This window comes from Parasteatoda tepidariorum, chromosome 5, assembly GCF_982258835.1.
Source record: "Parasteatoda tepidariorum strain Cologne lab strain chromosome 5, Ptep-v5.0, whole genome shotgun sequence".
Taxonomy (NCBI): domain Eukaryota; kingdom Metazoa; phylum Arthropoda; class Arachnida; order Araneae; family Theridiidae; genus Parasteatoda; species Parasteatoda tepidariorum.
Genome location: NC_141759.1, coordinates 120004789 through 120029648, shown reverse-complemented (window position 1 = coordinate 120029648; position 24860 = coordinate 120004789). Strand labels below are relative to the sequence as shown.

At 29.5% G+C, this 24860-nt stretch overlaps 1 protein-coding gene across 6 annotated transcripts in view; it reads left to right on the top strand.

The window, feature by feature from the left end:
* Positions 1-24143, top strand: part of LOC107440320 (5'-3' exonuclease PLD3) — a 69895-nt gene extending 45752 nt beyond the window's left edge. For 3 of the 6 annotated variants that reach the window (XM_016053216.5, XM_016053218.5, XM_016053217.5), the window contains exons 3-11: positions 386-575; positions 3867-3990; positions 7573-7706; positions 9485-9685; positions 11472-11611; positions 13023-13182; positions 14475-14577; positions 16562-16742; positions 23488-24143. In XM_016053216.5, coding sequence (XP_015908702.1) covers positions 386-575; positions 3867-3990; positions 7573-7706; positions 9485-9685; positions 11472-11611; positions 13023-13182; positions 14475-14577; positions 16562-16742; positions 23488-23659 — 1405 coding nt within the window. In that variant the 3' untranslated portion in view covers positions 23660-24143. Of the gene's footprint in view, positions 1-385; positions 576-3866; positions 3991-7572; positions 7707-9484; positions 9686-11471; positions 11612-13022; positions 13183-14474; positions 14578-16561; positions 20552-23487 lie in introns of those variants that run through there. The other 3 variants (XM_087165006.1, XM_087165005.1, XM_071185553.2) reach the window with 1 other exon arrangement.
* Positions 24144-24860: the final 717 nt, after the last annotated feature.

Sequence of the window (24860 nt, the reverse complement as noted above, 5' to 3'; positions counted from 1 at the left end):
ATTATTGGTTAATTGAGAAGTTAGCAACTAACCACTCTTTTTAGGATGGAATCCCATACATTTTCTGACATTAAATATCACTTTATGTTATCTCATTACAGAAATTTCTAAGCAAAAAAATATTTTCATTTACCGAAACTATTCGCATTTTAACCTCTGCAAAATTTCAACCCCATAAGGACTTTTACCTGTATTAGAGCCTTTAGGTAAATTCTGGTTTAATAAAATTTAAAATAATATTTATTATACTTTTGTTAAAGCCATTAGGTAGATTCTGGTTTTATACAATTCAACATGATATTTATTTAGATTTTATTTTCCTAGACTTTCCTGTTTGAATTGAGTTTACTATGTCTTTGAAAAAAGGCTTTTTCTTTTATAACAGCATCACCTTACTGGAAAGCATACCTGAAAACCTGACTTTCGCTGCCGGTGAAACGATTCATGTTTCTGTTTTTGAAAGCTGGTCCCAACTCATCTCCTTGGCAGAAAGATCCATTGATATCGCTACATTCTATTCAACACTAAAAGGACAAGATATTCAACCGGATGATCCGGATCCTTCTTCTTGGCAAGTATGTATTTCATTTTAGTTTCAAATAAAAAGAATTTTTTTTCCATTTATTTATATATAATTATATTTCTGTTTGCATTTTTTCTATTTTCTTATATTTTAACAACTTGTTGCATTTCATATTTAATTTCTTTTACATATATATATATATATATATATATATATATATATATATATATATATATATATATATATATATATATATATGTATATATATATATATATATATATATATATATATATATATATATATATATATATATATATATATATATATATATGTATGTATATATGTATGTATGTATATAGCATAATAAATACAAAAAACACAAAGAAAATTAAGAAAAACAATAAGTTTTATTTATTGCGCTTAAGTTGCAAGTAAATAGAACTCATAAAATAAGTTCAAAATGTAGAGAAAATAAGAGAAAAATTACAGAGCAGGGAAAGATGGGGAAAAAATATAAGAAAAATAATGATAAAAATAACAAGAAGCTGGAAAAAAATTCAGAAAAAATGACAAAATTTTTAAAAAAATCCAGAAAATAAAAGATATAATCTCTTTATCAGCACACACAATTATATCCTCAAAACAGGGTGCTTTCTAATATTGTATCAATATAGCCAAAGCAAAATATATTAATACAATAGTGTGAGGAGCACTCAAAAAATTTTACAAAAAAATTACAGCAAACAAAATAGAACACAATAAGTAAAAATATCACGTAAAAACAGAAAAGAAAATATAAAGAAAAAACAGAATAAAACATGAAATGAAATAAAAAAAGAGAGTAGCGAATTCAAATAAACTTACATGAACAGGAAATTTTTCAAAAATGATTTAAAATATTTTCATAACAAGATTGCCAGGTTGCAAAAAATGAAAACAAAAGCGCAAATTGAGCTAAAAGCGTAATTAGAGGATTTTTGTATTAAAGTGCGTTCTTGCTGCATTACTGAAGTGTGTTTGATTTTGTTAGTTACCAAGGATGGGCCCGAAATGGATGTGCGCTATATATATATATACAGTGAAACCTGTGTATAACGATACTGTCTATAACGATAAACCTGTCTATAGCGATATTTCCTTGAGGTCCCGGTGAAATTCCTATTTACTCAATGTATTTTTAACCTGTTTATAGCGATAACCACTTTTCAGTTAAACATGTCTGCAACGATAATTTTTCCTCTTTTGATAGTTGATAGTTCTATTCCGATTTTTCTACCGTTGGAAAACGACTCCCCATCGAGCCTAAATGTGAGATAACAAAATGTTTTTTTTTTTCATTTTTTTTCCATCTCCTTTGTATGTAATATTCTTTCGTTGTTTCTGAGAAAAAAAAGCCACTTTTAGGGGAAATTAGAGCAGTAGAAATTGGTGAAGGGGTATTGTAGGAGGGAGAGAGCTTCGTCAGAAAAACGTGTGACAAACTGACGAGACATCGATGCGACACGACAAGAGGGGAATTCCTATTCAATAGCGATTTTAGCAGAAGTTATCCCGGGTGATCAAAGTGATGAGGAAGAAGCAGCTGAGTGTTCTCAAAACAGGACTCAAATTTCACCCGAGAATGCCATATTGCTAATTAACACTTCGCAAGATTTTGTTGCAACATTACCAAATGTAACTGATGTTCATTTGAATTCATTAGATGGACTGAAATCTATGTGCATGGAAATGGCAATTGCTTCCAAAAATAAACAAACAAAACTAACCGATTATTTTTCTAAATAATTTCTGTTTTGATTCATAAAATTGTAAGTAAATTTTTCTTGTGTGCTGTTTCATAATTCTAAGTAAAATTTTCATTTGGAGCCTATAAAAGAAGTTTAATTTATCATTAGTTTTAAACGTATACTTTTAAATTTCACACCTGTCTATAACGATAACCTGCCTATAACAATATTTTATTTAGGTCCCTACAGTATCGTTATAGACAGGTTTTACTGTATATACTTTAAATTCATAAATATGTGTATCTCAAAGAGTATCAAGTAAAGAAGTTTTTTATAAAAAGAATTATAAATTATGAAAAAAATTTGTAAAAAAAAATCTATTTATAGTTTAATAAGTAGACAATAGTGAAATAGAAATCATCACATACTAAACTATTGAAAACAATTAATCAAAGACACATTTTTAGCAGTGAAAAGGGCAGACCATGCCTTGTAACAAAAAAATCGGAATAGAAAAATAAAAAAGTAAAAATAAATGAATGCTTTCAATATCCTGAGGTGGAGCATTTGAGAAATTTGGGTTTTCTTAGAGGGCAGTTCAACCTTATGAATAACCATCAATTCTTCATAACCTGTACATCTATAACTCAAACCTTTAATCGAGTACTTTGAATCATAACCTACACTTTTATCCGAAACTAACTTGATTTTAAGCTATCAATGCAAAAGATTCAGTACACTGTGGGTACTTCTTGAGAGATTAAAATTATTTAATTGTTTTCAAGTTTATTTAAGATAAATTATTTTTAGTTCGGACCGGTGAATACCGATTATTTCTGCCATTGGAAAAAGTGTAGCTGGCCTGAATTTCTTAATATTCCTGGGTTGACACTCCACAGGGAGAACCTGGAAAATACAGGGAATTTAAATCAACAACTTAAAATAACATGGAAATTGCCAGGAATTTTGAGTTTTTTTTTCTATTTATTTATTTATTTTTTTGCAAACTGGGAAAATACAGGGAATTTTGTTTCTTATTTTTGTTTTTTAAAAAAATGGTGACCACTCAAAGCATAATCTATAGGATATTTAATCATGATATTTCAATTATACTAAACTTCTATTTAATTTAATATAGCATTGTTTAAGTATTTTCAGCCGTTCCTTTCTTTCCCTCTAAGTTTTTGCAGCAATTAAATTTAGTATAGTTAGCCCAATATAGCTCACACAAGAACACAGTAATTATTGTGTTTCCTCTTAATGTATTGTGTATAAAGGGAATTTTTTTCCAGATTTGCTTGGCAACCGTGAAATGCAGTGAAGGAATGCAGTTCAATTATTTACTTTTTTTTCTGTAGTTTTTTGTTTACACATTGTAGCCTGCCTTTTTCTCTGCATGGCCAGTGAAAGCAGCTTTGTTTGTTATAAATCTTTAATTAATTTGTTTTCATTAGTTAAATGCATGTTGAATTTCTTTGTCTAAAGTTTTTGTTATATTACATTTACCATTTCTACTTGAAATTTAAAGGCAAAAGATTGCTTTAATCATTAAAATATTATCTGTCTTAGTTAAAATATTATGCATAATAATTTTTTTTCTTCATTTGTTTTAAAGGGAGACAAAATATTTAGCGATCTGATGAAAGCTGGAACTGAAAGGGGAATCAGAATCAGGATAATTCAAAGTGAACCTACAGGTTCAATGCCGGATTATGACACAAAAGAACTGGAAGTAAAAGGTTTGTATAAGTTGAAAATTCCCTCTATTGAAATTTCAAATATTTTGACTGTAACTTACGGTCTTAAATTTTTTTATTAGTTTTGAAAAAAATGTCCAGTTTAAATGTTGCATAATTAAATATTACTTTTTTTGTTATACTTAATAACATACTGCATTTTAGTTTATTAATCCACTTAGATTTTACCAAAATAAAATTTATTTACATTAAATGTGTAAGCATCAAAAAACATTACACCCTAAATAACTTGTGTGTAATGATCAAATTTTTACTTTTAAAAAAATGCAGTTTTCATAGGCCAAACCAGAGTATTTAGTTCAGAGGATAATTTAAGCTAGAAATCAACCACAAAAGCATTCTTTCTCTGAAGAAACATATCCTTAAATGGGTAAAAATGAATTTTTTGACACAAAATAATGGGGTTTTAATAATTTAATCAGGCATACAATTGAATTTTTATTTTATTTTCACTGTTTGCTTTATATCTAAAACTTATTTAGCAGCTATTTAAATATCTAAAGATAATTTCTTTCGTTTATCATTTTAGAATAATTTTAATAGGATAGTTTTTTTTTTAAAAATTCAATCTTTAGTTTATCATGTATAGTAAGTTTCATAAATTTCTGAGATATAAAATGAAAGAAGGTTAATTTTTATCTCTTATAAATTATTTGAGTAATATTGCTCAAATATCGCAGAGAAAATATGCTTTTGTTTCTTAAATTATCATCTGCATTAATTTGTTAACATTTCTTATGCATGTGTTTATGTATCAACCCACATTGTAAGCAGGATTGGCTTTTTGCCAGCAGAAACCGGTTTTTGCCATGCCAGTGGCAGAAACTGAAAAAAACTTCTTTATTAGTTCTAGTAATTGCTTAATGATATTTTGTTTAAGTAAACTGAAAAATTTAACTCCATGTAACAGTAACAAACTTTTTAATCCATTGTTTGTAAATATATATTATTTTGTTTTTATTAAATATAAAGAGTGCAGTATATCAAATATTTATATAAAATGAAGAATAAAGTAATGTAATAATAAATATAAATACAGTGCACTCCCGATTATCCGGGTTAATCACAGGGACAGGTCGCACGGACAATAGAAAAACACGGATAATCCGAAAACTCCTTTTATTAAAGAAAAATTCAATATCAGTACAAAAAATATAAAAATTACTGACATTTGCATGCATAACATCAAACTAGGAATTTTCCTTATTAAAAAATGTGTAATGCGTCTTCGCCATATACACATATTTTACGAACAGCAGTAATGTCACTGTAATCAAATCCTCCCATATAATCTAATAAAGTTTCCACAGAGCAGCAGAATGAGAAATTGTATTTCCCTCATTTACTACATCTTCTGTATCAGTTACTATCATCACTATTTGATTTAACAACATAACGATGTCTTCATCAGTCAAATACTGGAAGCCAGGCTCACATGCATCACTTTGAAACCAATCTTCTAAATTTTCTTCATCAAGAATTTCGAAACCTTCGATTTCTTTTGCTAGTTCGAGAATACAGTTATCATATTTTTCTTGAACATCTGAAGAGGATTGTTCATCAAGCGGTATGATCTTTCTCCAAGATCGTGATAACATAGACGATTTTACCTTTGACCATGCTGCTGATATTCCATATACTGCAATCCAATAACGAATATTGCTTCCAAAAATTTGGTAGTGTTATAACTTCATGAATCAAATATTTTTAATCTTGAAAATGCTTCTATTTATATTTTTTGTGTGACTCCGGAATGAGCACGGATAATCGAGAGTGTACTGTACTAGATTTTAGTTTATTATATTAAATTCTGAAATTCAGTAATTATTATCATTTAACTCTTAACATAACTGAATAGAGCTATTTTCAAATAGTTTTTTTTTCTTTTCCAAGCCATAATTTGCATGGCAACAATCCAATTATTATAACAGTAACAGTTTGAATCTTTTGTGGATGGCAGTGCCAGCTTGTTCTGCTGGATTTAGAGAATCTTCACAAATTTCTCATTAGTGCATAGCAAATTGAGAAATTGTTTAGGTTTAGAAACTGCATCAGAACTTGTCTGTTGTTATATATTACTGCAGAGTGCAAACAATGTAATATTTGATTTTGAATGGTGATAATTTTGTAAATAAATTGTACTTTGTTTAACATTTAATTGTTTTTTCTATGAATTATTCATTATATGTCAATCTCAGTACTTACTTTTATGTCATTTTCTGAATTTCTGCCACAAATGTGGCAGAAAAGGGTTTTTGCCATGCCGGTTTTAACCGGTTTCTACCAGTGGTTTTAACTACCTCGGCAGAAACTTGCCAACCTTGATTGTAAGCCAAAGGTGCATAGACAAAACTTTTCGTATTGAAAATCTTGGATAATATTTTGCATTGCTGGTCTTACGTCAGTGTTTATTTTTAAAGTTAAAGGTATGAGAATTTATTTTTTAGTGACAATATTTGTTTAATAATATGTAAAAAATATCTCTAAATGCCAAAATGTATGCATATTTTTAGAAGATTGAGTTTACATATCTATACATATACTTTTCACAAGTTTACAATTTCTAATGGGATTTTTTTCTATTTTAATTTCTCTAGTGAATGAAATATATCTATGTTATTATTTTGATGTTTATTGACTACCTTTCACATGATTTCAGTTATTAGTGTTAATTAAAGTGTTAGTTTAGTTAATGTGTCTCAAGTTATTAGTGTGTAATTAAGTCCTAAATACATTGTTTGTTTGTTTTTAAATTTTTTTCTTTTTTTGTGTCTACTCTTAATTGTATTTCAAATATAATGCAATCCAATGTCCACCTGGGGAATAACATTTTGTCAATACAGGCATTTGTTGGCCACTCTTTCAGAGGCACCCTATTAGGTGGGCCAACAACAGTGCTCCCACAGATAGAACAGAGAATGAAAGAACATCCATGCCTTGCCCGGGATTCAAACCTGGAACCTTTCTGATGCACGGACAGTTCCACGACCCCTACACGATCCGGTCGGCTGATTCGTAACTTATTGTATACAAATCTACACGTAGGTTAGGTTCGTGATATCTAAAAAAAATCATTCCGCAATATAGGGTCGCAGCTACTCACAAAACCATCGATTGCAAGATTCAAGACATTTCTCGAATGATAATTTATTTCATTAAGTTGAGTTTATGCAACATTTTTGTTTAAAAGCAGGCGTTTGAAGTTGCAACTGCTATTACGAGCCTCCCAACAATGGCACATCAAAGAAAGGATGTTTAGAATGTGCCTCGTATATTGGCAATAACTCCACTTCCACCACTGGATTCCTGCGAACAAATCCATGTTTGGTTCCTCAGAGGTTTAATACCCTAGGGTTTTTTTAATATAATCCTGTAAAAAAATTCAGTCAGATCTGGTGAACAAGATTTTCACTTGGACATGATTTTACATGCTTCTTACCAGTTATCATATTCCTATTCAGTATTTTTGAACAATAAATTTGAATCACCTTGTATATTTTATTCCATTGTAATTTTTTTTTTAAAATATAATAAGTTCTAAAAGAAATTTCCATTGTGACATAGGTGCAGCTAAAGTAAGGAGTTTAGACTTCAAAAAAATGCTTGGTGGTGGAGTACTGCATACAAAGATGTTTCTTATTGATAAAAAACACTTTTACATTGGAAGTGCCAATATGGACTGGAGATCTTTGACGCAGGTAGATTTCCCTTTATTATTTACACTATCAGAGATATAGATTCTCCTTTATTACTAAATGTCATACACAGACTTACATAATGTAGATGAAAGCTCAAAATGTTTTCACAAGAAGCTATTAAGTTTTTTTTTAGATCATAACTCATTAAGAAAATCAATTAAAATTCCTTTTATATAAATATAAAATAGAACAAAGTAAGCCAGTAAGCTCTTTTGTATTCCTAAAAGAAAAGTCAAATGAAAATTTCATAATGATGTCATACAAATAATGAATGATCATTGAGCAAATTTTGTCAAAACAAAGTATTTAATGAAAGGGTTTGATGAATTGTTTGCAGAGAGTTCTTCAACTGAGTTTTTGTGCTTGAAGAATATTTTATTTTATTTTAGAATTCAAGTTTTAGAACTAAAAAAGCTCAAAGTCGTAAATTTAATCTCAAAATAATAAATAAAAGTATATAAAGTCATTTTGCTAACTTATATTCTGTCTAAGGTATTGATTTAATAGCTTCCCATGGTAATTTTTATATTTATTTTTCATTTTATAGTCTTAAATAATTAAATGTTTAAATTGTTATTATTATCCAAAATAAAATAAGATTGAAATACATAATTTCTCTTCATTTCATACATACTTAATTTTCATATTAATATGAAGACCCTCTTTTGCTAAAATAGGAACGATGGAGTGGTTTATGGTAATCATAAAATTACTTTGGTTTATTCTTGTTAAAATCCATATAAATATCCTTTCGCTTAAATAAAGTTTGTTTTCTTTTTGTACATTTGCTTTTTATTAAAGTAGTACAACAGCAAAGGAAACATAATTTTGTCTAATAGTTTGGAGTGCTTGAAGTCATGAGTAAAAATTTGTTTTCATAGAAACCAGTATAAAAAAAAAAAAGTAAAACATTTTGGTAATGCTCCTAGAACAGATCAGTGTTCTGTACCTAACTGTTAAGTTTCTAGAGCAAGTCTATCTGTGTGTATGTTTCTTTGTTTAAAAAGAAAGAGAACTACTATGAACTCTATTTACATGTTGTGCAGTTTTATCACACATGACTATGCGTTGAACTAAACAAAACTTGTTTTTGTCCAAAAGTAATTTTTACATTATGTTTTTGTTTAAAAAAGTTGTTAAAGTCTGATGAAATAAAATTTCTAAATTCTTGGACTGCAGTTAGAATATTTATTGTTATAACACCTTTTTAAAGGATTTTATTTTGAAAACAGTTGTAGCCCATTTGATTTTACAATGTCTGTTTAACTGCTACCACTTTTCAATTTTGCTTCTTCTCGTAATGCAGAAACTAGTGAATGGAAGAATATTTCATTTTGAAAATAATTTGATAAATGTTATGATTTGGAAATGTTATTAATGTTTAGTTATTTTGTATCAAAAAGGAGTGTTTTGCATCTTCTAATTTAGTTTTATGAAAACTTTTGCTAGTAGTATTTTGCAGCCATGTACTCGTCATGTCTGATGATGTGTAACACATCATTTTTTTTAAAAATTTTAAATAAGTCTTGGAAGCATTACATTTTTCAAAATAAATTTCTTTGATAGTTTTTCACTGAATTGAAATAAAGGAAAATTAATCCCAAAAGAATCATAATTTCATTTTATAGTCATCAACAAAATAAGATCTTGTTGGGTTTTTTTAAAAATAAAAAATTTGATTAATGAGTTATTGAATTTAAAATATTTACAGAGGATTTTTTTTCCAATGGTATTTTGTTCTTATTTTTATTACTTGCTGACTGTCTGTGCTTTTGTAGGTTAAGGAGCTTGGTTTGGCTATTTACAACTGTTCATGCCTAGCACAAGATCTGTTCAAGATATTTGAAGTGTACTGGAAACTTGGAGTTCCCAATCCATACATACCTCCTGAATGGCCAGCTGACCTGCAGACGTCCATCAACAAAGATAACCCTGTTTCAGTTATAATGAACAACTCACAAGTTCTCACCTACATATCTGTAAGCATCATTTTTTTCTTCTTTGCTATAACTAGAATCGTGATATTTTAAGTTTACAGTAAAAGAGATACAGAAAGAACTAATTATGTAAACACGGAGATACATGTTCAAAGTACAAATAAGGAAATAATTTATAAGAGAAAGTTGGAAAAATTGTTTCTCATTTTTTTATTTAGTATTAAAAATGTTTTTTATTCAAATGAACAAATTATTGTACAATGGAATATCTGCAAGTGACGTAGTGCGAGTATATCGTTCCTGATGGGTTATTAAAACATGGCATTTGTTTACATTACCAACTGTTCTTTCCATTCTATTTCGAATAAGCGAAGCCTGTCAAGCTCGCATTTTCTTAAATAACACATTCTAGATTCTTTCACAAAGATTTCAGTTCTGCCTCTATATATTTACTGGCACCATGAAGAACATACGCAAACTTATTATGCATCAAAGTTTCCAGGTACTAATTGCTGTTAACATGAAAAAAATCATTTTTAAAATTTTTGAGCAAATGTCTAAAAATTTTTAGTATTTATAAAATTCGTTAATATTCTGCGGAAATTAGTGACAAACTCACAACCCTAATATAATATAATAACTTAATATAATATAATATAATAACTAACCCTAATATAATATAATAACTAACAACCCTAATATAATTCTGAATAAGGTTGTATTAAACACCAGATGACTATTGTGCTGAATAGTTAGTCTCTGAATAAGAGTCTTTTGTAAAAATAATCTAGCTGATACCTTTAAAGAACAATAAAATTATAAATGTTAAGTATTTTTGAGCCTTGAAAAAAAGCAAAACCTACTTTATATGCAAAATCTTGATTGGTAATTTATTTGAGATTCAATAAAAGAATTATCAGTATTTTAACACTATAAGAGAAATTTTATGTTACGAGATAATTGCAAAACTGCATTGTTTGTTGTCCTGTGTTCAGTAAATTCATTAATAAATGAAACTTCTTCAAACACTCCTATATCTTTACACATCCCTACATCTTTGGAGCTGAAAATCTTGGCAGTTAAAAAAAAAGATATTTTTTTTAAGTAAAATCTGTGGCTCTTTAATTGTATAAGAAAAATATTTTAAGGATAAATTTGTGGGGGGAATTATGAGAATGTCGACCTTTGTCTATGTAAAGGTATCCAGGCATAGAATCGAGTTAACATGTCTTATATACTACTGAATTGGAATTATATTTTTGTAGTGGTAGATACATTACAGTTCTTCTCCTCCAGAATTATAGCTGTGATAGTATTCAATGAACGAATACCACTAGTTGATTGATTGCTGTTTTGTGAGAAGCCGGGAGAGCTGTATTAAGTTCACATTTACAAAGAAAAGTACGGGGATGGTACCTTTTCATAGAGGAAGGTTGACATTGTCGACAGCTACTGTCCCCACATTGGTGACCCAGTCGTGATGTGAACATGCCTACCTTGGCAGAAATGCCCTTTACGATTTTAACACGTCTACTTTGAAGGATGGTCCACTTTGAACAGTTGACTTGCTTCTTGTGACTGTGTCACTAACCATCTCCTCGTGCTGTTAGCTACTCAGTTTTGACCACGTACAACGTATTCACTCTACTGCTTATGGCAACACAGGAGTGACCTTGACCGTCAACTTAATACAGCTCTCACGATCGGTACTCGAAAGTACGGTGATCTTAATACAACTCGTAGACGAAGGTTGACTTTGTCGATTACTCACTCCCCACAAAAATATTTTTCTAAATAATTATATCGATAAATCATTATGTTTTTCCAGAGTTCTCCACCCCCCATCTGCCCAAAAGGAAGAACAACAGATTTGGATAGTATTTTGGATACCATCAACAGAGCCCACTCTTTTGTTTACATTGCAGTCATGGATTATTTTCCTACTTCTCTCTACATGCAGAAAGATCAGTACGTTTCTTTATCCCTCCCTCAAACTGATGTAGCAAAGTAAATGTTTTTGCACAAGTAAAAAAACTCATTTCTAAAAATATTGTCCTTTGAAAAGTTTTTTTAAATTATTAATGTCTGTTTATTAATTTTAATAATGATAACTTCTATCAATATTTGTTTTTAAGATATAAAAAAATTATAAATAGCCTTAAGGTAAATCACTTCAAAAGGTGAAATAACCTAATCCTTTTGAAGAAGCATACAATTAAAATTCTCATTTTGTTCAGATTTTTTTAAAATTTTAATTGTATAGTTTTATGATAATAAAATTTTGATACTTTATTATTAAAAATTTCTTTCACTTATTACATCAAATAATAAAATAGTGTATTCTATTCAATGTAACATATTCTTTCAAAGTAGCACATTTAATGACTTTTCTCATCAAAAAAATCTGTTTTTGAATGAATTTTATTGTAATTTCATTTTCATGTCTTATACCCTATTAAGCATTTTGATTTGCTTTTTTTTTTAATTTTACTGTCGCCTCAGATCAATGGTCTAATGAGCTGCATAGAGTGTAAAATTTTTTTTCTTCCAGTAAATATTAGAATTATTTCTGAAAAATGTAAATGGCTATAGATGTGAAAGCAGTCTCTGATAGACAATGGCAATTTAATATACACAATCTTCAATGGCATCCGGACACGTGAACTCTGAGATGTATGTGGACAATGCTGGACTCCCAACTCTATTTCAATATTTCGGCCCATTTCTTTCCCATTCACGCTGCAACACAAAATGGATGTTGTTCCAAAACTGCCTTCTCCCATAGAACAGGACGAATTAGATTGCCAGTCGCTCACTTCAACTGTGATGGAATTCAAAAACTGGTGGAAAATCTTCCCTGTCATCGATGCAAAAGGAGGAACCATACATCATATGTCCCTCAGGACAATCTCATGTCTGGATACCTTGGGTCAGATAATCAGAGTTTCCACAGGGAAAACCTGGAAAATACAGAGAATTTAAAAATCATCTGAAATAACAGGGAATTTTGATTCTTTTCTTTACTAACTGTTAAAGTACAGGGAATTTTGTTTCTTATTTTTTTCTTCTAAAAAGTGGTGACCACTCAAAGCATAATCTATAGGATATTTAACCATGGTATTTCAGCTATACTAAACTATGTCATTTACTATAGCATTATTTAAGTATGTTTAGCTGTTTTTCCAGCAATTAAAACTAATAAATATAATTGGCCCCATATAGCTCACACAAGAGCACAGTAATTGTTGCTTCGTCTTAATATAGTGTGCATAATATGTGCAGGGAATTTTTTTTCCAGATTTGAGTGTCAACCCTTAATACACAGCCTTATTTATGTCATTAATTTGTAAAATTTTAAAATCTTTTTCTTTCCCTCTAGTTATTGGCCTGTCATTGACGATGCTATCCGCAGAGTGACAGTTGTCAAGAGACTTCAAGTCAGGATTTTGGCCAGTTACTGGAATCATACCAAACCTACTATGATGTCATTTTTAAGATCTCTCAATTCCTTAAACAGTGATTTGTTTGACATTGAGATAGTAAGCAGTTATTTATAAGTTACCCTCCAACATTTGTGGTTTTTTTCTAACTCCTCAATTAAAGCAGAATTTTTGAATTGTATTTATTTAAAAATTTTATAGATTACCTTTTGCTGTTGCTAGGAAAACTATTTTCTGAAACTATGGTCATTGGATATCAACATTCCTATATTGTGTATTTTGATTTTATTTCAGTAGCTTTTTATGAGGGAATGTTTATTGTAGGGTCTTAATTTTATATTTTTAATCAATTGAAACAGATACCAACTGAGCTAAAATGACCTAGGATTCTTAAAGCATTCTTGTTGAATAAAACATAAAACTACTTTTATGGGCCGTTCTTATACTGGCATATTTTTTGATTCCTCCCTTGTCAGAAAAAATAAGCTATTATCAAACTCACTCTCATGCTTTCAGAGAATAAAGGATTTTTTATCTCTTAAGGCTGTGAATCAGAATTACTGTGCGACACTTTTGTGTGCCGCTAAGTTTTAGAAATGATATAGTAAAAGTTATGCTTTTTTTATTGCGCATAAAGTTTAAATTAAAAAAAGGTATATATATATAATATTTTATATTCAAAATATTTGATGTATATATATATATATACTTTTTATCATTTTTCCACGCTTTAGCCGCTTGAACATCTTTGCCGTCAATAGTCCTTTCTCTGACAATCTTAAAATGTTAATATAAGTAGGAAATTGAGTGATTATTAAAAGTATTCATTAACAAAAGAAAGCAAAGTAGATATTAACTTACAAAAAGAAATAAAAGTTACCCATTAAAATTAGCTATGCAATTAATAATTACAGAACAATTTAACAAAGGAAAACTAAAAACAAAAAAACAAACTAACGATTAATAATAAGCAAAAAAAAAAAAGAAACAAGTTAATCACACAAAAATAACAATTAATGTAAAAAGGCTAACAATTAATAACTATAAAAAACAAGCTATTAATTAATAAGTAAAAAAAAACAGTTAATAAAAGAAGTATTAAGAGATGGGAGGGAGAGAAGTCGATAGATAAATATGTTTTTGTAGTACACATTATTTTATTTTACATTCAAAACTCATTGATAAAGAGTCTCATTGTCTTAAGTTAAGCATTGTTTATATCCCTGTTCTTCCTTCTCAGTAAAAATAAGCAAATCATACTTTCCTCACGTTGGGTACTTATATAATATTGAATTTGAACTCTTCCTTTTGGGTGTAAAAAAAGTTCTTAAATGCTAACATTTTACTGTAACTTATTTTAATGTTAGAAAACTGATCCATGTCTTTTTCAGAAAATCTTTGTTGTGCCAACTTATACTGAGGCTCAATCAAGAATACCCTTTGCAAGGGTGAATCACAATAAGTATATGGTTACAGACAATGCTGCTTATATTGGTGAGTCTTTTTTATTACATTTCATAAAAGGCTATTTTCAGTATCCAGGCAGAATTAAAAAAAGTTTTGCTATGATTAAACTTGTTTTAATTCGATGGTGTATACTTAAATGTGAATAACAAACATTCTGTGGTAAATGTCACCATTCTTAATCTCATTTTAGGTAGATGTTCAAAATTGCTTTTTTGAATCTCATTCTTTTTTACTCTGGTAAATGTCAATAATCAGTGTGCACTGGTTGCAGGGTTGTTAAATGCAAAACAGCATTTTCTGATCCACACTCAACCCCCCCTCCCAAAAAAAAAGTCCTGATGGGTTTTTACTTAATAAACCTTGCTTGGGCCAGGATAGCTTGGTTGGTAGTGCTCGTGTCCAAGAGGTTGTGGGACCCCTCGGGCCGAAGACGCTCCATGTAGTAAATGGTGACTGATGCACATTAAATTTCTCGAGTCGCAAAGTCCTCCATGTTTCCATAACAAATCAATACCTCTGGGGGTACTGGTCTAGGAGTTTCTTTGTCGTCTGGATTCGGTTCAAGATGACAAGGCTACGGAGTTGAACATTAGTAGTCGTAAACCCAAAATTGGGTCGACTGTTCAACGGCGGATATAACAGTTTAATTAATGGTCATTTATGGATGAGATATTTGACATGCTCTCCATGGGTGAATTTCAAAATATGAGCACAGTACATGAGTTTTGCCAATTCTTTTGGCTCATCAAATATCACTTTTTTAATCGAATTCATTATTGGGTTGACTTTTTTCAGGGCATTTTATTTTTAACTTCATTTGCTTATAAAAATGATACCCACTTCTCCTCAGGCATAGAATGAAAGTATTTGCTCTAATGCTAATGGTACTAAATCTTTTAGAAAGAATGTAAAAATATTATTACTGATACTTAATTAATTTTGGTAGTAACTTATAGAAAGAAAGAAATAAGCTCTATACTTAAGGCAAAATTAATAAAAAAAATGGTACTGATTAATTTAGGAGAAATGTAAAAAACTCACTCTATTTATTATTCTTGTCAATGATGCTTAATTAATTTTGATAATAGACACTAGTACAGGGATGGCGAACCAATGGCACGTGACACAATATTTTGGGCACGCCACCGATCACAATTGTTATTGCACTCTGAATTGTTATTACACAAATGTCACACACTATGAAGCATATGTAACAATTAAATTAAAGTTTACAAAAAACAAACAAAATAATAAACAATTATTAATAGAAAAATAAACAATTAATGCTAAAAGAACAATTAATAACCATAAAAAACAAGCTAACAATAAATAACTAGCAAGAAAATCAACAGTCCTGCTTAAACTAATATCTTACAACCTAATATAAGTTATTTGTGATTTAATCTGCAATAACAGAAGTCCCACTGATGCTACTTTAAGTTGAATTACGCGTATAACTGAGACATTGCAAAATGTATTTTCTTTTCAATATAAATAAAGAGTTTTGAGTTGATAGTATTTAGTATTATTATTTTCCCAATAATCATGAAGTCAAAGTTATTTGACGGCACGTCTGTGATTTCATTAAACAATTTTTTAGAAAAAATGGCACGTTGGTGTATAAAGGTTCGTCACCCCTGCACTAGTATTATGGTAATTAGTGCAATTATAGTAGGTACCAAATGTACAAAAATAGGTGTAATGTATTATATTAGTATATTTGATAGCCATAGAAACTGTGAAAAACATCTTTTTTATTGTATTGTCATCACTCATGCGAATCACGTGGGTCATCAAATTCATTCTATTTATTTTTAATTTATTTTTATGTAATTTATTTTTATGTAATAATATCAGGTGTTACAATGAAAACCTGATAATATTAAATTACTCTATTACAATTTCTCTAAAATGATACCCTAGTTAAATCATTTTTATTATAAGAAATTAGAGTAGTACAAAACTTCATTATGCTTTAATGTGTTTTTGCTGATGTAATGAATTTTCTTAGGTACATCCAACTGGTCGGAAGACTACTTTGTGAATACGGGTGGCGTCGGCTTCGTGATACGGAATCCGGTCACCAACGGCACAGACGGGTCCAACCCTCTCCGCGAGCAAGTCGAGGAAGTTTTCAAGAGAGACTGGCGCTCCAAATATGCTCACCCTCTCTCACAGTTCAAAGATATCACGTAATAAACTATACTTTCTGTATTTTTCTTCTTCTCTCTTTTTGCATTCCTCGGAAATCACTTTGTAGTGCCTTTCACTGAAAACAGATGTTCTCTATTTTAATATCTTTAATTACATTTCTGATCATTCTCTGTCCAAAGTGTGATTGACACCTTCAAATACTGAAGTGATATTTCTTTTAAGCAATGGAAGAGTGATTCTCACTTCTTATTCACTTACTGCATGGTTTTTACATTTTTGTTTGTGCATATCAATGTCTCTCTATATGTATATGTTTGGTTGCGATATTTTAATAGTATTTGAAAAAAGAATAACTCCTTGTCTCATTAAAAATAAAGGATAGAGCAAAAGAAAAAAACAAACATTATTATTTTAAACTCAAGCAAGTTATGAGAATAATTTTACAGTATGTTCCAAATTATGCCCAAAAGAAAGCTCTTGATTATTTTTTTTTTCTTTGATAATTTGACTTTAAATTTTAAAACTTTAAACGTTCGTTTTTGCCAGAAAGAATTATAAAAAAATTCTGTCTAGGTTTGTTTGGATAGCTTTAATATTCAACAACATTTTTCTTTGTGCACAATTCTTTATTATTCAAAGAAAACTTGCAATTTTGGTCCAATTGTTAAAGACTTCTGTTTCCATAGTTCTGCTTGGGTTGCACAACACCTGCAAAAAAAATGAAGTGTAAATAGTTTTGACGTCATTAGTAGTGAGTGGGAAAATACAATAACTGTGCAGGACACAGTTGGCAACAGAAAGACTCGACACTTCTTAAGAAATTAAAAATGATCTGTTTTTTTTTTTTTATCTCTATTCTGTACAATTTTTGAGAGTATACTTCTTTTTCTTTCAAACTGTACTTAATAGGCATAATAGCAAATCTTTCAGTTTTTATGCATTATAGACATACACTGTCTGGCGAAAAGTCTCTGGACACACAGCGTCCTGAGGTACTTATTAATAGGATAAGAGGGCCAGTCCAGTTTTTGAACACCCAAAGCATGACCGTGCAAACCTTGATGTGTGAATACTGGAAAAGAAGTAAGCCTGGAATATTACCATAAGAATTTGGAGTGCAACATTGTCCACCTACACATAGAGTTCCAACCACAGGAACTAAAAGACACAGACCAAACTGCGAGAAGCACCCCCTCCCCCCACATACACCATTATGCTTCCACCACCTTAACAACCCGGATGTCCGGATACTTTTGACCGGATAGTGTATATTTTTGCATCTGAATATCTTTCAATAGTATCATTAAATGCTCGCTATATTGTCATTCAAAAGAGGGTCTCTTGTTCGTTAAAAAGAGACCAATAGTTTATTTGTGAAGTAGTTTGTGTTGCAAACTAATTGTTAAGGCTGGTTTAGTGCCTCGCTATCTTTTCGTGATTCCCTACAATTTTTGCTTTGGCCTCTTACTATCCTCTTTTATATTTTGACATCGTGCGGAGCGTTTTTAAAAAAGTGCTTAAAGGTGCTTATTTTCGTTTTTTAAAAGCCCTTAAAGGTGCTTTTTTATGGGGTGTTTTTAGAAAAGTGCTTAATATTCCCTCTTTGAAAATGAGATTTTTTTTTCTTTACAGTGTCAATTTTCGCCACATATTTTGCAAAAGCGTGCTTTTCACATTGTTCTATTCAAAGTCTTCACAATTCATTTGACCTCAATCTATTTCGGCGTGCTGTCATAGTGTATGAAAGCACCAATTTTTTGACATAATTTGATGAAATGTCTGTATGTGTGTAGAGTTAGCTGGGTTCGGTGAGATAATTGCACACTCGTGTGCAACTCTGCAGCATTTTGCAAGATATTCTGAATTTTTAAGCTTCTTTTTCCGCCCTCTGAAATGGAACCGAAAAATCTCTCGATCATTTTTTAATGGCTAATATAATCAAGAAAAGGGTTATTTGTGAAAAACTAGTTATTTTATCATGTTCATGTTAAGTCTTTGAAAATTATTTAACATTTAGTTAACATATAGGGTGCTTAAAAATCTTTTTTGAGTGCTTAAATAGTACTTAAAAGGTGCTTATTTTTTTGTTGAAAGATTTGGCTACGCACTCTGTTTAAGTAGATAAAATTTTTATTTGTTTTAAGCATTTTAAAGATATAATAAAGATGCATTTCTACAAAATGTTTGTGATAAAATAAAGTTTTAAAGATAATTTTTTTTAATAAACATTCTCAGTGATGCCCGACTAAGTTGATCAATTTCTGCTTATATCTTTTCTAAAACAGTGATATATTATACAAGTTATTATTCGAAATAATATTTAAAATTAAGGATCCTTTAATAAAATAGTTTTGCTCAATATAATTTTCTCATTAGTACAAATTTACATACATTTAGCATTGATTTCTTTAAATTTTACATACTGTACATGTACAAATTATACAACTGTACATATTAAACATTTAGTTGCAAACATCAAGTTTCAAAAGTAAATATCAGGTTGTACTCAAAATTACATTTTTGCAATAATGGGAAGATAACTTTTTTGTTAAATTATTAATTGTTAAATTAAATCTGTAACAAAAGTTTCTTAATTTTTTTACCAGTTTTATAAATAAAAAGCTTGATATAAAAATAACTTGCCTAAAAGATGCACCTTATATATATTTACTAATTAAAAACTCTACCTAATATTCCAAAATACTTTACAAAAGTATCAAATAATATTTTTATAAATTTGTGCAAACTGTTAGAATCCTGAAATTTATATACTGATGTTAAAACAAAAAGAAAAAAAAGCATTTGTACATTTTAGTGCAATTTTAGTTCATTTATTAACATGTTAGATAAATCCCATTCTATTTGCACAATGTGTTGCACAACTTATTGTCTTTTCATCACTTTTTGTTATTTCTCTTTTTCAAGCAAGTTAGTTTATATGGTAAGAAATATAACGTGTTAATTATACCATTTATTTATTGGACCTTTATCTTAACACAATCATTTTATGTACTTGGCACAACTTCAATATTTTTAATTTATTTTTCACGTTTTAAATCTTAAAAGAGTTTTTAGTATTCAGTGTAAGTAATTCAGTGACATCAAAATTTTATTGTAATATAAATATTTATATGACTGCATTATTATTATTTTTCTTGCGACTCTGCAAAATATTTATTATTCTTAAAATGCATATTGATACGTTTTTATCGACTTTTTATTTTCAACATCATGAGTATCCAATTATTCTGTAGTTAATTAAAAAAATTTACCTCAAGCATTTACTTATTGCAAGCATCTGCTTGCAATTTTTACAAGCGTAACTGAACTTAGCCTGCTGGATGCACAAAATAAGTATTAAAACATAAAAGATTTTTAACTCAACTAAAATTATTTTAGTAAAAACTTTCATACTTAAATTTTGTATTGGTTTACTTAAAATGATTTAAGAATAATTTCTTTAACATTGGATTGTGTATAATTTGTTAACTTTTTTATTTTTTGAAAAACAATTTTTTTTCCTGAAAATTATCTTTAAATATAAGCAGGCTTTTAATGGATTGTCAAAAGTAATTTAATAAAAGTAATGCAGATTTCCTATAAAGAGACCTCTTTTGTCTTTAGTAAAAATTATTAATGAAACAAAAGTGCATTGCAAAACAGAAACTTTTTAAAATTCCATGAATACTTATTTTATAATTATATATATATTTGCATTGTTGTATTTGTGTACTTAATATTATTCAATGTTGACAATCTTTTTTCTGTGTGTATTTTGATGTGCATGTGGTTGTGGGGAATTATTTGATGTATTATATTTTATATTAAAAAAAAATTATTGTTGGTCTCCCTCTCTCTCACTCTTCTTTTCTGTATTATTTTATTACCATTGATGTTCAAGTGGCATAAATAAAACAAAAAAAAAATACTATTAAAAAAAAGGACAGGAAATTTGAAATTTAAATAAATTATCTCTTTTTTTAAAAATACTTTTTTTTCAAGATCTGCGGTGCCTCATGTGATAGAGTGCTCGTCTCACAGCGAGTTGAACCCAGGTTCAAATCCCTGCTGTGGCTGGTCGATACAAAATTTGCTCCTCGTTGCACTGACCACATTGATGGCGTAAAATATCCTCAGTGCTATCATGGGTTAGAATCCCTTTGTCATAGGGCTAACTGTGGGAGGTTTTCATCGATTTTTTCTCCATGTAATGCACATGTGGGTTAGTTTCATCAAAAAGTCTCCTCCCAAAGCTAACTTGTCCCAATACTTAATCTCTTTTCTTCTGGATTGGGTACATAATGAAAATTGTTTGAGTTGAACATTCATAGTCATAAATTCAAAATTAGGTTGGCTGTTAAATTTTTGTTATAAAATAAAATTAACTTTCTAAAAATTAAATATAGTATAGAAATTTTTTGAAAAGTTTTGCTGCTTCGTTTCTGTGAGTTAAAATGTTCTGTTCCAGTCCACGCGGGAAATGTTTCTATCTTAAAAATTATAAAATTGATAATGCAAAAAAAAAAAAAAAGAAAAAAAAACACTCTCTTTATGTGTGTTCTTTTCTGTGAGTTAATAGTTTAGTGAGAAAGTTCTCCATATGTGACTTTTAAAACTTTTTAGTTTTATTGGTGCGAGTGAATAAAAATTGAACTAAAAGCATAAGTTGAAAAATGTTTTTAAGAAATATGTTAAAACATGTATTATGCTGTAAAAAAAAATTTCTTTTTTTCTTTGAAAATTCGTTTAGTTGATCTTTGAGTAAGGTGCATTGAAATAGGCTGATTTAAATGTTTAGAGATGAAATGTCCAGTTTATTTTAAATCATAACATATATTCCTCCTAAAAAACTTCATAAAAGAAAAGTTTACGTGTTGTAACTGACACCAAACTTTTAAACCAAGTGTCATTTGTAAATTCATTAACTGTCGAAAAGTCACTTGATTTTAAAGGAAAGAATTAAACTCATTTGTGTTAAAGAATTGATTATCATAGCACGCTTAATTATATTTTCTGAAAGTGTATTTCACTTAGTTTTTTTTATCAGATATTTTATTGAAACTGATTGGTGATATGTCTTTAATTTAAAAAATATAGAAAACTGATTCACGACAAATCTGTTTATTTGAGTATTCTAAATTCAATGAAATGAAATAGAAAAAAATGAAGAAGGAAAAACAATTTTTTAAATATTCAACTAGAAAAGCAATAATTTGTCTATATGGCCATTATAGAATATGAATATACTATTTTCTACAACAAACCTTTCACATGCAAAAGAAAGGGGGTTGAAAATTTGATAAGAAGAAAACATAAAATCAAAATGCAACAGTTCTATATAATACTTTCATAGCTGCCAACTCTACAGGATTTTGCTAGTTTCTCCTGGTCGACTGGTTTAATAAAAAATACTCCTGGTTTTTGAACATTTTAGAAAATTCCCTAAAATTAAGTAAGTTTTATTTAAAAAATCACCTATTGAAATAGAATTTTTGTACAGATTATTGCTTGCTTGAATATTTAAGCAAGTGTCATTTAATGCATAAGAAAGCGAGCCTCGTTTATAAAATACAATTATCTCTATCTTTGATGATTTAAACGCCTATCACTACTCAAAATTATGAATAAACATAATACATAACATTTCAAGATCATTCAGTGGGAAATTATAACTGGAAAATCTGGCAGTTTTTCTATTTTGATGACTATAAAAATCCCTATGTATACAATATTTAGTATATTTTGCAACAATTATCATAAAATTTATATTATAGCGTAAAATCTACTATATTTTTCCCCATACGTGTTGGCAGCTATGTACTTGAGATTCCTTCATAATTTGGTCATGTTGATTTATTTCTTGTGTGTTAAGAAATTCATACAAATACTATATATATATATGTATATATACTATATGTATATATACTATATGTATATATATATAAATAACATACATATACTTTCATACATATATATAAATTCATACATATATACGTATATTGCATGGAAGCATTTTTGGATGTGCATGATTTGGGATATTGCATGTTGGAAACCAATGAAGTGGTCCTACTTGAAGCCTTGAAAAATACAATGAGCTTGTGAAGGTCATTATTGCTCGTAAACAATCAGAGGTTTTGATTCTGGGATCTACGGGAGTGTGTTTGACTGTTTGTGAAGATAGCAGGTTTAACATACCCTGAGAAATGTTCCTTTTTTTATATTTTGTGTAATCAGAAAATTTGAAATGTTTAATAGATCTTAAATATGCAGATCTTAAACGCATTTCTTTCAGGAAATTCTTTGAAATTGAAGCAATTCGTGAAGGTAACATTTTCTAAATCAAAAAGTGCTACCTATAGCTCTATAGGCATCGTTCATTCCTAGCTGGTACTTTACAAATTATACATAAGAGCTTTTTAGCAGCATTTCGCTTATGTTCTAAAGCCTATATCTATTTTAGCCGATACAGTAAGCATTTTCCATAAAATATTTATTACCTTGATTTGGTAAAAGTGAGTCAATTTTTTGGTTCCAACGAGATGGAACTTATTATCTTATGGGGCCAGAATACATCTTACTGCCTGCAATGAAATAAACACTGAGCTCTGTGAAAATGTGGCTTGTCATTATAATACGCAGAGTTTATAAATTTTCGATTTACTTATTTCTACTAGAATGTCTTATTCAAAAGGAAACATTCAAGGCTTCAAGTGTTTTGCATGTTTTGGGGAAATTAACACAAACTGGAGAGACTCATAAATTAGAATTTTACTTTCATTTCAGCCACATAAAGTGTGTTACTGGTGCTTACTGCAAACTCCCGCCGCCTACAGAACCTCCGAGCATTCAAATAATGGACAACGATACGTTCTTCAAAAGCAGGGGAGAGACCCTCGCTCCAATCATTCTCTGCCTTGTAGTCACGTGGGCGGTCGCAGCATCACATTTGATTTAATCCCTTCAGCCCTTCCCTCAATAGTGGGCCGTTTCATGTATCGAAAGGGGAACGCGACTTTCAGGGAAGCAAACATTCGATTGAAATCGTAAAAACGAGCATTAAATTCCTCTCAAAACAAAACATACTTTCCAACTTTTTATCTTGGAAAAAAATATAAAATTTGAAACTTTAGTCCAACCAGAACTATTTTTTTACTTCAAAATTCTTCATTATACTTTTCTTTGTTCCTGCCTACGAGGGATATGTACCGTTTTCTGTCCAGCTTCACTGTGTCATAACTCTCGAGGACAGACAATTTTCCTCCGTACTGTTAAAACTTAATAATCCTCAAAATACAAACAGGTGACGATAATTTTTGTTAAAAAAAAAATGGACAAAAACCATTCCTTTTTATGATACCGTGAAGGGGGAGAACTGAAGGGGTTATTTCACATTCATTCATTTCTTTGGGAGTTTAATAAAAAGACTGAAATTCTTTAAAGCGGCACCTTTTATTTATTATTGTTTTGTTAAATTGTGATGTGGCTATTTTTATACACTCTTGTTAATGTGATTATTAAAAGACTATGTGGAAGGAGAAAAAATTATTTGTATTATTATAAATTTTTTTCGGATCTACTGGTACCTGAATGACCCTCGTCATTCAGGTACCAGTAGGCCAGATTTGTTGGTCACTCTTTCAGTGGTAGTATTAGGTGGACCAACATTGAGTATGGAAATTATAGGTTAATATAAATGCTTATATTGCTTCTATATTTTTGCATTTCGTCTTTAATTTTATAGCTTGGCTATATTGAAATAATAAATGGGACAAAATTTGAAAATTATGTGTTATTATAAAAGCAAAATATAGGCCTTCATATGCTGAAAACACAAGAAATATTCAAAAAAATTTCATACTGTATCGGATGTTTTTATAAAAAAAAAATATATTGATAGGGATAACAAGGTGCGTAGCATTTTTAAAAAATGCTTAAAGGTGCTTTTTTCATTGGGTGTTTTTAAAAAGTGCTTAATTTTCCCCTTTTCAAACTAATATTTTTCCTTTACCATATTGAATTTCGCTACGAATTATACAAAAAGACACAGTTCACATTGTTCTATTCAACGTTTTCTCAATTCAACCGCAATCTATTTCGGCGTATGGTCAGTCCGTAGCGTATGAAAACGCCATTCGTTTTACATGATTCAAAATTTC